Source organism: Daldinia loculata (assembly GCF_022478755.1).
Source record: "Daldinia loculata strain CBS 113971 unplaced genomic scaffold F4817scaffold_12, whole genome shotgun sequence".
Taxonomy (NCBI): domain Eukaryota; kingdom Fungi; phylum Ascomycota; class Sordariomycetes; order Xylariales; family Hypoxylaceae; genus Daldinia; species Daldinia loculata.
In genome coordinates this window covers 413,148-427,280 of record NW_026054866.1, presented here as the reverse complement: position 1 = coordinate 427,280, position 14,133 = coordinate 413,148, and the positions used below count along the sequence as shown (strand labels likewise).

General features: G+C 46.5%; 5 protein-coding genes across 5 annotated transcripts; 4 read left to right on the top strand and 1 right to left on the bottom strand.

The window, feature by feature from the left end:
- Nucleotides 1–154: 154 nt before the first annotated feature.
- On the top strand, nt 155–1,486 carry F4817DRAFT_331497 (uncharacterized protein). The gene has a single exon (XM_049302523.1). The coding sequence runs from the start codon at nt 307–309 to the stop codon at nt 1,402–1,404; it is 1,098 nt and encodes a 365-aa protein (XP_049161118.1). The 5' UTR covers nt 155–306; the 3' UTR covers nt 1,405–1,486.
- Nucleotides 1,487–1,996: 510 nt separating this feature from the next.
- F4817DRAFT_331496 (adenylosuccinate lyase) lies at nt 1,997–5,828 on the top strand. The gene is made up of 18 exons (XM_049302522.1): nt 1,997–2,503; nt 2,653–2,816; nt 2,875–2,890; nt 2,944–3,016; nt 3,134–3,203; nt 3,333–3,548; nt 3,602–3,651; nt 3,796–3,848; nt 3,909–3,936; nt 3,993–4,024; nt 4,084–4,117; nt 4,216–4,311; nt 4,463–4,470; nt 4,528–4,556; nt 4,613–4,717; nt 4,774–4,885; nt 5,082–5,200; nt 5,343–5,828. Exons 1-18 carry the CDS (start codon nt 2,350–2,352, stop codon nt 5,439–5,441), a joined length of 1,458 nt encoding a protein of 485 aa, XP_049161117.1. The 5' UTR covers nt 1,997–2,349; the 3' UTR covers nt 5,442–5,828.
- On the bottom strand, nt 5,829–7,526 carry F4817DRAFT_331493 (carbohydrate esterase family 8 protein). Its single transcript, XM_049302521.1, has 3 exons — nt 7,227–7,526; nt 6,178–7,165; nt 5,829–6,125 (listed from the first exon to the last, which is right to left on the bottom strand). The coding sequence occupies exons 1-3, from the start codon at nt 7,342–7,344 to the stop codon at nt 6,083–6,085; spliced, it is 1,149 nt and encodes a 382-aa protein (XP_049161116.1). The 5' UTR covers nt 7,345–7,526; the 3' UTR covers nt 5,829–6,082.
- Nucleotides 7,527–8,448: 922 nt separating this feature from the next.
- F4817DRAFT_331492 (polysaccharide lyase family 4 protein) lies at nt 8,449–10,930 on the top strand (the record flags this gene model as incomplete). The annotated part of the gene is made up of 2 exons (XM_049302520.1): nt 8,449–9,454; nt 9,525–10,930. Coding segments are annotated over exons 1-2 (1,985 nt in total), but the record flags the coding sequence as incomplete, so codon positions are not given.
- Nucleotides 10,931–11,263: 333 nt separating this feature from the next.
- F4817DRAFT_34985 (uncharacterized protein) lies at nt 11,264–13,980 on the top strand. The gene is made up of 2 exons (XM_049304882.1): nt 11,264–12,670; nt 12,726–13,980. Exons 1-2 carry the CDS (start codon nt 11,480–11,482, stop codon nt 13,671–13,673), a joined length of 2,139 nt encoding a protein of 712 aa, XP_049161114.1. The 5' UTR covers nt 11,264–11,479; the 3' UTR covers nt 13,674–13,980.
- Nucleotides 13,981–14,133: the final 153 nt, after the last annotated feature.

The window sequence follows — 14,133 nt, the reverse complement described above, 5'->3', positions numbered from 1 at the left end:
ACATACCCCCCAGTCCAAGTAAACAAATCGCAAACTGTTGTGATTGGTCCGACTAAGACTGCATCAACAAACCAAATTAAAGTAATTATGTGGGGCAATGGGGCCGTTCTTGGCATTAAACTGACTGCCTAGGATTATTAATTGTTAGGTACCTACCTAAACGTCGCCTGCTATGGTCCTTCTTAAACGTTACTTATTCATGCTTTGCGACGACAACTTTGTTCGCTATACCATAATTTCTACTCATATAACTCACACGCCATTTGCTCTTTCTTTGAGGACATGATGATTTTTCCTTAGGTCGTGATGGTGCGGAGAATTTTAATTCTCGCAGGTGCACCAGAAAGTCATAAGCTGGACTGGAAAGAGTCAGGTCTTTTAAACCAGTTCTTAGATCCCATATCGCAGTTTGCTCGACTTAACACTTATCCAATCTCCATTACCGAAAGTACTTCTATAGGACCTTCCCGAGATGTTGCCGTCTGGAGATCGATACCTCTAGAAAAAACTACATTACCAACTGGCTTCTCTCAGCTTCATCAAGTGAGGCAAGATTATCATGGAGACGATGGCTTTTTCACAGTTTTTACGCCCTCGTTCGCATCTACTTCTGATTTACCAGGGACCGACAGAGCAAGCCAGGAGCTATTAGAGCAATTTTACGACCACTCGTTAGCAGTCCACGATGATATGCCATCTTCTCAGCTGCCTGTGAGTTTCAGTACTGATGAATCTTCGTTAAACACCACCACCGAGGACATAAGTTTATATGACTCGATCCGGAGTAGCAACTCATCCGCCCGCCGGGATCAGCCTTTAATTGCCCAGACAACTCATCTCAGTGATCTCGAAGATGTGCCGAGAGCGTCGCATCTACAATCCATCGCACCCCAGACAATGACTGTCAACCTTATCGTCGGTATAATATCCATTGCTGAGCCACGTACCGTAAGAACCAGGTGGGGCTCGACGAATTCTCTAATTGAGCTTCTCGTTGGTGATGAGACCAAATCTGGCTTCAGCATCACTTTCTGGCTTTCGTCGGAGCTTAGCGAATCATCTAGCAAGATTCTCAGAGAACTTCGCAGACAGGATATCGTACTCCTCCGGAATGTCGCGCTAAGCGTCTTTATGAAAAAGGTGCACGGATACAGCTTGAGAAAGGGCCTGACCAAGGTTGACCTACTCTACAGGAGAAAGCTGGATAGAGACGATCAAGGCGGATTATATGGTATGAGAGACTTGTCATCAACAAAGTCAACACATCCCCAGTTGCTGAAAACAAGAAGGGTACGAGAGTGGGTTATGAATTTTGTTGGAGATGGGGGCGCGGCCCTGGGGAAGAGAAAGAAAAACGGAAAACCCATAAGAAGTTGGGACATGCCACCAGCTGATACGCAGTGAGCGGACTTGTGATGTCCACTATCTGATCTACCTAGTCTTCTCTAAGTTATATGTATTAGAATTTAAGTCATTCTTATCACAATAGCCAAGGCATAATGAAGGAAGTGTTATGCATTGTAGCGCTGGTCTAGCCATAGTCTAAAGTCTTTTAAGTCATCTCGGCTTGGGAGTTGGTTACACGAGAGTGTAATCCCCTTTAGATTATGAAAACTCTAATTGGCTTAAACAACGAGGGATCGTCCTCAATCATTAGCAAAGTTTTGATTGGCCGAGGAATTACTCTGTAACAACATTTTGTACCTTGTGGGATACTTTTTCTTACCTGCTGGATCAGCGCGTATCTAGCCACGGTACCCGAGATCGGCTTGAAGTAAGTTCGGGGAATGCAGATGCGCAGGATAAGATATACTATACTTAGACAAGTACTATGGGGTATATGCACTCATATGCTTGTGCCTGACACCAATTGGCCAATCGACACCAACAGCTGCAACAGCTGCAACTACGCCTTAGCTCATTATTCACCGCCTTCTATTTAAGGTTTCAAATTACCCCTCCATAGAGTTTTTTTTGCGCCATCCACCCCGCCAAATGGCAATATGAAAATTATCGGCCCTAGGACACACATTCGTATACTACCCTAGGTAGGTTACATAAATGTACTCGTCTTCTGCGCATAACGCATCCTTACCTCATAAACTTATAACGCGAACTCCTCAAGCTAATTTATTTTCTTCTTGTGCCTTGTGATCTTACCCTGGGCTGATCAGGTTAGATCTTTTTCCTACCTCGGGTTATCTAACCCCTTTTCTTCATTCATAAGTTCCAGTTGTGCGCCTCTGTCCCACCAGGTACTTTTATAATTCGCTGCGCGATAAAATCATACTTCGACGCCTATCATATTTATCAACCTACCCGAGTGGCTTCGCACAACGGTATTCTACAATGGCAGGCTACGATTATTACAAAACGCCTCTGGATTCCCGCTACTCCAGCGAGGAGATGAAGAAGTTGTTTAGCCAAAGGAGCAGACACAGCACTTGGCGCCAGCTTTGGCTATGGCTTGCCGAAGCCGAGAAGGAACTCGGCCTCGAGTCTAGTAAGTAATTCACTGCTTTTATTTACCTCTGAGCTATTACTTGCGTGTTGGAATATTCCCCCATAGTAGACTCGTAGATTGCCATTGCCAAGGGCCAATAATTACCTTTAATATCGTAAGAATTATCTTCATTAACTTAAATGCCATAGTCACGGACGAAGCGCTCGAACAGATGCGATCCCACCTTACCGTGACAGATGATGACTTCAACATCGCTATAGAAGAGGAACGCCGTCGCCGACACGATGTTATGGGCCACGTTCATGCATATGGTATTGTGGCGCCTGCCGCAGCCGGTATTATCCACGCTGGGGTATGATCATCTTATAAATATACAAGGTAGCCATATAAATGCTAATAAGACCTAATAGGCTACTTCATGTTATGGTAACTCGCGACGTATTCCCTTGTCTAACATATCATTATTAACCTTTTTATAGTTACCGATAACACTGAATTAATCCTCATGCGCGATGCGATAGATCTTATTCTGCCTAAGCTTGCCAAGGTCATTAGGGTAAGTCAATATATAGATGCTTAGGCCCTCCCATTTGTCGGATTCCAATACTAATATCTTATAGTTAGTGAAATGCAGACTGAGAACTATTGCTGAGGAATATTAATGTATCGTAGCAACTTATCCAGCTTTGCACAGAAGTGGCGAGAGGAGCCAACTCTAGGCTACACGCATTATCAGCCCGTAAGCATTTTCTAAGACAACTTCCCACATTAGTTTTGGTTCTACGACTACGAAGGCCAGCAGTTCTTATGCTCCCCATAAGTCTTCCACTAGTGACGATGAGATCTTGTCGTTGCTAACTATTACTAGGCCCAAATGATTACGGTTGGCAAGCGAGCTGCGGAATGGACTCAAGAACTAGTCATGGATCTTGAAGACATCGAGCATGTCCGCCAAGAACTTCGATTTCGGGGAGGTCAAGGGACAACGGGCACCCAAGCGTCATTCCTTGAGCTCTTTAACGGCGACGAAGCTAAAGTTGATCGACTAAATGCTCTTCTCTGCGAGAAAGCTGGATTCCCCAGCGTAAGTGGGAACCCCAATCATACCGAAAAATCTTCTAACCCTAGGTGTTACAGTGCTACTCTATATCTACACAGACATATACAAGAAAGGTCGATCTTCGCATGTATGTATTGTTGAGACATTCTTTCTTCTTTAATCTATCCATAAAGCTAGAGGTTCTAATACATACAACAACGAATCTATCGCTTCTAAAATATACTGTATTTATCTATATACCTTAAAAGCTTTTACTAACTAATGGTTGTAGCTCTAATGCTATCGCGGGCCTGGGTGCTACTGCACAACGTATCACATCTGACAGTAAGCAATTTACCAATCTATAAAGCTAACAGTGCTATACTGGGAACTAACTTTCATTAGTCCGTCATCTTGCGAATCTAAAGGAATTGTCCGTAAAATACTGTCTTTAAGGATTGTGTCGCTACCGGCTAACACTATAATCAGGGAGGAACCATTCGAGAAAGACCAGATCGGAAGTAAGTTACACTTCCGATTCGAATAGTATGACTTACAATAGCTAATATTGATACTATAGGCTCTGCCATGGCATACAAGAGAAACCCTATGCGGTACGTGCAATCCTGCTCTCTTTACTATCCTACTAGAGTATCCGAGTTGAAAATTATGATATTTCCTGCCCAATATGATATTAACTTGTTCGATTTAGTTCCGAGCGTATCTGCTCGCTTGGCCGTAAACTTGCGAGCCTTCCAGTCAACTTCTCCAATACATTTTCAGCACAGTGGCTCGAAAGATCCCTAGAGTAGGCAGCCCCTTTTTATTCATGTCTTCCACTTATTTTTGGAGCTAAGACTCTATGATCGAGCTTGCTTGAAAGTAGTTGTCCCCAAGACAAGTCTTAGCTCTTTGATTCCCTTACTCCGAGAATCAATCGCTGACTTTTGGTGTTATAGTGATAGCGGTGAGCAGCGGCTTCTTCCGCGTTTAGTATATACCACTAATGTATAAATCTGTATAGCTATTCGTCGCATAGACATCCCCGAAATGGTGAGACTCAACGCCATAACTTCATCCGGAAGAAACTAAGAGCTGATAATTCGTAGTTCCTATTAGCTGATGCTATACTAATCGGCCTTGATAACGTGACCAATGGCTTGGTTGTTTACCCGAAGCGAATAGATGCGCGGAATAAGCAGGAGCTTCCCTTCGTATGTCTATCACAATCTAGGGTTTACCGGTGGTCTACTAATTTCGGGTATTACAGATGATTACTGAAGCTATTTTGATGAAGATAGTTTCTAAAGGAGGTTCCCGACAAGAAGCGCACGAGAAAGTCAGAGTTCTTTCCCACGAAGCTAGCCATGTCGTCAAGCATGAGGGTACGTACATCATATCATAACCCTGGTTTTCACCTCCCGGATAGCTTGTTATGCAATTGAATATATACTAATTGGCTCTCACAGTGCGTTATAACCCTTCTTTGATATAGACGGATTTAAACCCCATTTTGCTTGAAATGGAACAACATCAAGAGCCGTGGGGTATTGATTACGTACAAAGCTAACATAGGACAGGGTGGCAACAATGACCTTATCGAGCGTATTAAGAAAGACGAGTACTTCAAAGATATCTGGGACGATATCGACGCAATGCTGGACCCCAAGCTTTACATTGGTCGAAGCACCACAATAGTATGTGCTTATTTTTTCTTGGCGTCTGTATTATAGGGCCTGTTGAAGGCGCCCATGGGCTGCATACTCATAAGGGTGCCCCTACGGTTTTGGCCTATATATACACGCTCTACATGTCTCCGTTACTAATTATGAACAATAGGTTGATAGGTATTGTGGCAAAGGTGGAGAAATCGAGAAGAAGCTGGAGCCGTACCGGGAATTCATTGCAAAGGCTGAGACTGCGCAACTCAACCTCTAACCGCTGTATCATAATCTCCGACGTGGCGTCTCTTCTGGGGTTATCTGCGCTTCCCTAGACCGCTTGTCGTCTTTCTTTTCGCTTCTCCTTTTTAAATAGTCGTAGTTTCTTCGATACATGAGGCAAGGAGTTTGCAGGTATGACGCTGTATTTGTAAAAATAAAGATTTTAATTGGCGTTGCTGTCACAAAATGTAACTATTGGAAGCTGACGTCTGCATACAAGCGAGACGGGATACAACTTCTTAAATGGGTACAGCTTTGCAGCATCCCTCAATGATAAATCAATAATTGGACGCCATGCTGCTGTATTGCAACTTCCGGGAGGGGAAGTGCAAATCAAGTTCCAGCACGGGGCGGCATACCAGCATGTTTTTGGAAATTCGTAACTCGAGGCTGTTCAGCCGCAATTGTAACTCTTTATTAGACTAACTGGAACTATGATGACTCAGTTGATCATATAATATCATTTCTATTAGAAAGTCTTCCATGCTCAATGAAGTCGTGTACTTTGATTGCTTCTCTTTGTCATCGTCGAGAACGCTGAAAAGGGGTAGCTTGTGAACCTAACGTCAGTAATAACTACACTACTAAACAGAATAATAAAGTCAAAGCATCAAAATCCCTATATGATACTATGAACTAGAGGCTAAACGGGGTAGTTTTAACTCGTGTCATATCAATCCTGCGATGACCATTAGTTATGAAACATTTAGATTCTAAGTTATAGGACTTACCATGATGTCCCCTGAGAAGAGAAAAAAGTAGAAAGTTGGAACTGCGCGACATCCGCACTAGAGAGCTGCTGCGAGAAGGAAGCGCGGGATTTAGTATCAGCCCCAGGGCCATAGTTCTGATACTCGCCAAGCAGAGCCCCATCGGTCCGCGGGTCTGTCGTCGACCAGACGGACCACCCCGCCGGCGCAATCGAGCTGTCTAGGTACGTCTTAATATACGCGACCCGGGAGTACTGGTTATACGGACGGCCCAGGAACACAGATCCAGCAGCCGCGTTCGCCGTCGCAGCAATGGTAGACTGGTCGAACACGAGGCCGCCGGGAGTGCTGGCTGACGCTCGCTTCATCGCCGCGATGTACCCGCCCTTGGTATTGGGTACAATCGTAGAATTAAGGAAATAAGCCGATCCAACGCCCCAGATAAAGTCAATAGATCCCTCGACCAGCGTGTTGTACGCGAATACGCTGGTCCCGGCGTTGGTGGCGAATGTATCCTGGTTCCCGGTGACTTGGCATCCGTAGAAGGCGGCGCGGCCGTTGTTGCCGATGATGAAGCCTAGGGATGCGTAGTTACGGGTCTGTCCGAAGATGTTGTTTAGGTTGATGTTGTAGAGCTGGATGTCTGAGGCCTGGGAATACAAGGTCGCGGAGTCGGAGTCGCTCTGGCCGCTTTGGGTGTCGACGCCGTGGCTGTTTTGGATGGTGACTTGGTTGTGCTTGTTGGAGGATGTGTCCTCGGTGTATCCGCGGAAGATGGTGGTGCCGGAGCGGTTGAAGACGATTTGCTCTTTGTAGGTGCCGGGGTAAACGAATACAGTTACGGTTTTCGTGCTTGACACTTTCTGAATAGCGGCGATGGCTGCGCTGAAGGTTGCGTAGACGGATTTTCCCTTGATGGGAGATTGTGATATGATGTAGTCATCAATGGCAGGCTCCGTGGCGTTCACATCAACGGTGATGGCCTTCTTAGAAAAGCCCCTGATAGGAGCTGTAGAGCATTTAGAAAGAATCCTGGTAAGAGTTGTCTGCGATATGTTCTGGTTACTTACAGATACTCTCAAGCACCGGTGCTATAGATGCCGCATTTGATATATCGGCCACGAAAGCTAACGGAATAAAGCAGCTAGAGATAAACTCTGCTATGAGGGTAGCTCTGGATACTAGCATCTCGGTGGCTTGAGATAGATACGTCTATTGGGATTTATTACTGGTTACAGAATAACGAGGATAATAGTTGTTCTATAAAGAAGGCCTCAGGGGTAGCTTTATGTGAAGTCGAGCTATCGAGTAACCCCCCTATTTACGGTAGGGCTGAAAAAAATGTCTTCTATCTAGAAGCAGGCTATGATTGATGGGATAAATTGCACTCGAACGATAAAGAGCGGGGCGGTGGGAGTTTCTACGTAATATGAAAGATACTATAGCACTGCTTGTATGTATATAACCGGTGGGTTATTTAAGCTGAAACTAGACCTTGTTGACCGTTTCTTCAAGTTGAACCATACAGGTCATGATAGTGCCGGTGGGAGACGTAATTGCTACTAGGTTTAGGTAATAGAAAGAGTAAATTGGTCTAGTATTAAATAACTAACTAACTGCCGAGCTAAACTTACGTGTGCTGTCTTCGTATACTCGACGATGACGACCGCACCCTTTAGGGTGTTGCGCTTTAATTAAGGATTAGTCCTGTAATTAGGGACAGCGTGCAAGGATTAAGGCGAATAAGAGGCTATTCCCACTTTTATTAAATCCTAAAAAAAGAAAAAATATTTTCATAATATTATAAAATATTATGAAAATAGATAAAAGTAAGTACATGTTTTCTTCTCATGACTGGAACTACTGAGAAAGGTAGACTAATAGTATACGATCTACTTAGTTAATCGAATGGGCGATCAAAACTTTAGCTAAAAGAAACATTAACTCTCCTGGAAGCAATATAAATGAATTTTCCAAGTTATTTGACTAGAAGTATCATTATGATTTAATATAACCATGCTTCTTTCTGCGTCTCTCTCGCCGTCTTCTCTTTGAGAAGTCTGTTCACTCTGAATATGTGGAATTATCGCAACTTAAGTTGGTCGAACTAATACGACTTGGCGACCACTTGACATTTGCACTTTGCCAAAAGTACATGGCCCATAAGAGGCCGCGGACCAAGAACCATAGCAATTAACCTATTTCAATCAACTATGTAACGGTGCGCAGCCAATATTCCCCGCATTCTACAATCGTACGTATAAAATAGTTCATAATCTCTCCGCAGAGATACTATTTCGGTCCAAGAGAGACCGAGAAATCTATGTTGATGCAGGTACAGTCTTTTAGGCAGTCTAGACCTCGCAAGAATTGGTGACGATGACCGAACATTTATGTAGAGTGACATGGCACTATTGCTACTATATTTTACATGTTTCCCTCAGTCCTGACACGCGATTTGGCGTGAGATACACCCCGAGTTAAATCTTTCATTGCTAACATGGTGTCGCTGAAGGCGTTGACCTTCGCCATTCTAACCTCTCGGGTAAGGGCGCTTCTGGAGGCTACAGAGACTACAAGCCAGTATCTCCTACGAAATGATGACCTGTCAGTGGCCGTGAGCAAAAGTAACGGGGCAGTTTCTCAGCTCTCACTGGGAGAACAGGACTTGATAGGTGCGGGTAGCGGGAGAGGGCCATATCTGGATTGTTCCTGTATTCCTAGCGGATTCTGGACCCCGGGCGGCACCGCTCGATTCAAGCTCATAAAGGGTACCGACTCGACCGGAACACCGTATGGCGGTGTTGTAATGAGTGATACATATGCGTCCACCAACCAGACATTGGAGCAGTACTGGTTTCTGCGAGAAGGCGAAACTGGTCTGCATATGTTCTCTCGAGTCACCTATTTCAACCAAGAGACGCCTTTCCTCCGAGGACTTGGCGAGCTACGCACACTCTTCAGGCCGAGCACAAAGTTATGGACTCACCTCTCCGGAAGCGAGGGCAACTGGGCACCGATTCCCTCGGCTGATGCCAATGGGAAAGCTATCACGGTCCAGGACGCAACGACTTACCTCGGCAACTCGACGAATGATCCCTATGTAAAGCAATACTCGGATTACTTTACGAAATACACCTTTGCTGAGGTTTGGCGTGATCACGATGTCCATGGACAGTATTCGGATGGATCGACCAGTTCTGACGGAAATACATATGGTGCTTGGCTAGTTCACAACACGAGGGAGACATATTACGGGGGTCCATTACACTCCGATCTAGTTGTAGACGGTATAGTTGTAAGACTTCCAACTCTTTTTCGATTCTACCCCAATGAAACAGATAACGCTTACACTTTTATCTTAATAGTACAACTACTTGGTGGCCGGTCATCATGGCGCGCCGGTTCCTAACATCACCCATGGCTTTGATCGCACCTGGGGACCGCAGTATTACCATTTCAACAAGGGTGGACCGAAGACAACCCTCGCTGAACTGAGAGCCGACGCGGCGCAATACGCAAATCCGGAATGGAACAGCGAGTTCTATGATAGCATTGCCCAGTACGTACCCAACTACGCGCCAACATCTAAGCGAACTACGTTCAAGGCGACGATCGAATTGCCCGTAGGCGCAAAGCGACCCCTTGCTGTTCTCGCCGAAAACAAGCGAGATTTCCAACTGAATGTCTTCGACCAGTCTAGTCTGCAGTACTGGGCGGATATAAATCCTGATACTGGAGTGGTGGAGATCCCTAGAGTGAAAGAAGGCACTTACAGGCTGACTGTATACGCCGATGGTATCTTTGGGTGGTTCATCCAGGACGACGTCAAAGTCTCAAAATCCGGGAGCAGCACTCCGTTCAAGTTTCAATGGAAACCCGAAAGCGCAGGGAAAGAAATCTGGCGAATCGGTACGCCGGACAAGTCAGCAGGCGAATACAAGCACGGCTACGCACCAGACACATCAAAGCCTCTGCAGCCCGAGCAATACCGCGTGTACTGGGCAAACTGGGATTTCCCAACCGACTTCCCGGACGGAGTTCGGTTCAAGATCGGGGAGAGCAAGGAGGCCGAAGATTTCAACTACATACACTGGAGTGTTTTCCCTGGCAAATCTAATTTCTTCCGCTCGCAGCCGTACTACGAAAACGTGAACAATTGGACCGTCCAGTTCAATCTCACCGGCGATCAACTAGCCGACGCCAAGAAGGCGACACTCACGATCGACCTCGCGGGCGTGAAAACGGCTAATGGGAATGACAAGTGGGCGATACTTCCCAATGAGAAGTACTCCAATGTACCGTACACCGTTGCCGCAAACGGCCGGGATGTGGAGACGTGGATCATACCGTCGTACCGTAGCGGGTCCTGCGGAGTGCGAAGCAGCGTCGTCTGCCAGAATTTTGGTAAGAAGTTTGAGTTTTCGACGGGGTTACTAAAGGAGGGCGTGAATGAGCTTGTATTGAGTCTGCCGTTTAATGCGACGGATACGGAGACGGCTTTGTTGCCGGGGACGATATACCTGCAGTATGACGCACTTAGATTCGAGCTTAGCTAGGCTGGAATGGTCGAGTAGTCTTATTATATTAGCTTATTGTTTAATGGTATACTTGTGAGACATTGTTTAGTAAAAGATGTGATAATAAAGGGATTCGTTTAGTCCCTCGTGTTATTATTACCATATGGAAAGTCTAGTTCTTAGCTCTAGGCTCTTATCTTAGTTTAAGCTTGTGTAACAAGTAGTAGAGTCTAAGTAGTTAGTATACACTTGGCATATGATTTGTGATGTTCCTATCAGTTACATGAAGCCCGAAACTAACAAATCAGTAAGATGAATTAGGAATAGTTACCTATGTACTTAATGGTAGGTCTTCGTTTCTTTGTAGGCAATAGTCACTAGTGCTTTTATAGATCAAAGATAGGTACGGAATACATAGGTAGTATATCGAAGTCAGCAATGCAAGCATCTATTTATAGAATATACTTTTCATCCAGTAAATATGTATTAGCATTGGAACCGCTGATTGGCGGTTAATAGATTTCGGCAGTCGCAATGATTCGTGCAACTCTATTATCGATAAGCTTTGAGATCGCTGCCCGCGTCTACCGTGACATGACGCGACGTCACAATTTCCACTCTCATTCTTAACTCCCCTCCCCATATTTCTCTATCATACACATCTCGAATGAGCGATGCATCACTACGACAGCAAAAGACAGTTTAGTTCGATACTCTGCGCGAGAGTTACGATCCTTTGACGCCCGAAACTAACGAACGGAACTCCTGTAAGCGCTAGCTGCCGCATACCTAATGAGGCTCGAATGGCTACAAATAGATATGACGAGATAGCAGTGATGGACGAAGATATGAAGGGTGAGGGTGAGGGTGAGGCTTACGGCGCTCAGGGGAATCATGGATTTGGAAATATTGAAAGATCACCGCTCTCGAAACCAAGGAGTTTATCTGATGGCGGAGGCACACAATTATCACCATCTCCACATATACTCGAAGCATCAAGGCGCACGTCGAAAGACGATACAGACAGTTCTCTAGTTAAGGATAGAAACCAAGAAACATCAACATCGGCATCAGCATCAGCATCAGCTGTTATTGCTACTACTACTACTCCAGTCACACCTAGACGACCAGAATTTCCTATGCGCGGATTGTCGATACAAATGCCACAGTGCGATTCTGTTTCGCCCGCTCAAACACCCAACCACGTCAAACTTGCCCCTCTTTCCCCTAAACTTGATCATTCGCAGATCTATGCTTCACCAACCAACATCCTACCTCGTCGCTCTCGTGGCCTTGATTTTTCCAGAGCCGCCACCAGCTTACATCATTCCACCCTTGCCGAACAATCCTCTCCTGATTCATCACCCACTATCGGCGGACGCGCCATGAATATTCCCGGTCGCGGGAATGGCGATTATCGTCACGAACAACCCTCCACTTCGTTATGGTCCATGATGGGTAATCAAGAGCGCATGAATATTTCTAGCTCCGTCGGCAGCACAAACCCCCTGGCGTCCGATTCATCCTCTAGCTCTGGCGATGACGACCTTATGGATGAAGAAATGGAGGATGCTATCTTCAGCACACCGCAGGTCTCTAAGGGTAGCCAGCAGCTTAGGAACCTACCATTCGGCTCCGGTAACAACGTCGTTCCGTGGATGCCAGGGGCGTCGCCAGCCGCCAATAGTCTTCAGAGCTTCAGAACACGGCCGCGCAGACATCCCAAGAAAAGACTGCGCGGTCTAGCTGGACTAGGCTTCGGCCCTTCTGCTCCACCCTCCTTCTCTAAGTCGCCGCCTAACAACGTCGTCAAGGATCTTAGGGACGCTTCTATTCCTCACAACCGAAGAGAAAGCATCAGCTGGGCTGCCAACCAGTTACATATCTCAGGCAGCGAGAGCGACGACAAGTCTATAGACGCAAGCGATACCCTATCTAGAGATGGTACGAGAGGCGTTGTTAAACGACCCGTCACACGACGGGGCAGTCTACTAGTGAGTCTTGCTATCTATCCTGTACTAAAACTATGCCTGCTAAACACGCCCTCAGCCAAAGACGAAGGGGTTCGCGCGTATTCGTGCCGCCCTCATGGAGGAGAGCGCCCCAGTGGACTCGGAGACTCGCCGGGAGGCGGAAGTTATTCGCCAAGTCCGCGAAAGCGACATGGACCTTGAGCCCCGTGTACCACCTGGTCCACAGCCGGCTCTTGATATCCCCAACATGTCTACCGCTCAATCCTCTCCAAACCTAGGGACTGCACAAGATTCTCTCGACGACATACCGGAAGACGATATGATGACCGACTCCGGCTTATCGAGCAGCTTCAAGCAACAGGCCTTGAAGAACTCGAAGGGCAAAAACTTCTGGGAAACCTTCTCCGAGACAAGCAGCGTCGCAGGTACGCGAGTTACGCCACCGCCTTCATCCCTCATGCCTAGGGGGTCATCATCCGGGATGAGCGAGGACGTAAATATGGACTCACCATCCCTCTCAGCGGGTCCAGGCTTGTTCGGTTCAGGCCAAAATACCGGCCCGGCATCCGGAAGCGAGGGCCAAAGATCGGATACCCCACAACAGTCTTTCCTCCCGCCATCCATGCTTCAAGGAGGTGGCATACCGCCAACTGCAGCAGAGATCACGCGTCGTATCAATAACAAGAGGAGACGCGATGATGACTACTTTGACACGCATGGACTCAAGCGAAGAGCAGTCAGCCCGGGCATGAACAGTGTCCACGGGTCGCCAGTGACGCAGAGCCCGCTGCAGAGGGACGGGGGACCGTGGGGGCCCGGGTCCAGACCGGGAAGTAATCATGGCGTCGAGAGGGAGAGGGATAAGACGTCGGGGACGGGAACGCCAAGCGAAAATGGGAGTGTTGGCGGGAACGGCAATGGAAATGGAAATGGGGGAGGAAGGATGATTAATGGCAAGGGACGAGTGGGGTTCCAGGGGATGGTGGATACGAATGACGGACTCATGCGCATGAGCATTGAGTAGGGTTCAAGTCGTGCCGTACAGACGTGACAAGACGTCGCGAGGAGAAGGAGTTGTAAGAGGGGGGAAATAGCAGCGAGCTGTGGGCCAGGACTAACTAACTACTAGGGAATAGTAGTAGTATGGGCTTTGCTAGATGCAGCTGCGGAAGAATAGGGGAGCAGTACTGCTGATACTGATACCCCCCAGGTATGTCTAACATACATATCTATCTATTGCAAGGCGTTATGTTGCAAAGGGCATACTCATAATGCATGATGATTATTAATAATAAAATTAAGAGGTACTTATTGTTGTACTCGGCTGTGGGTTTATACCTATGTTACTATAATGTTACTATATGTGGTCGTTGGGTGGTGCATCTGGTTGTGGGAACAGCGATGTGATAGCATGTATTTAGGAGTTGAGATGGAAGTTCATGTCCATCAAGTTCTAATTTAATACCTAGGTACCTAGGTAATTA

Excerpts from the sequence above, each read along its gene's own strand:
- F4817DRAFT_331497 (XM_049302523.1), top strand. The coding sequence starts at position 307 with ATGGTGCGGAGAATTTTAATTCTCGCAGGTGCACCAGAAAGTCATAAG.
- F4817DRAFT_34985 (XM_049304882.1), top strand. The coding sequence starts at position 11,480 with ATGGCTACAAATAGATATGACGAGATAGCAGTGATGGACGAAGATATG. Across the intron at positions 12,671-12,725 it reads CACGACGGGGCAGTCTACTA|CCAAAGACGAAGGGGTTCGC; the intron begins GTGAGTCTTGCT and ends ACACGCCCTCAG.
- F4817DRAFT_331496 (XM_049302522.1), top strand. The coding sequence starts at position 2,350 with ATGGCAGGCTACGATTATTACAAAACGCCTCTGGATTCCCGCTACTCC. Across the intron at positions 3,549-3,601 it reads AGAAAGCTGGATTCCCCAGC|TGCTACTCTATATCTACACA; the intron begins GTAAGTGGGAAC and ends TAGGTGTTACAG. Across the intron at positions 4,025-4,083 it reads CGAGAAAGACCAGATCGGAA|GCTCTGCCATGGCATACAAG; the intron begins GTAAGTTACACT and ends TTGATACTATAG.
- F4817DRAFT_331493 (XM_049302521.1), bottom strand. The coding sequence starts at position 7,344 with ATGCTAGTATCCAGAGCTACCCTCATAGCAGAGTTTATCTCTAGCTGC. Across the intron at positions 7,166-7,226 it reads ACCGGTGCTTGAGAGTATCT|CTCCTATCAGGGGCTTTTCT; the intron begins GTAAGTAACCAG and ends AATGCTCTACAG. Across the intron at positions 6,126-6,177 it reads TCTTCTCAGGGGACATCATG|GATTGATATGACACGAGTTA; the intron begins GTAAGTCCTATA and ends TGGTCATCGCAG.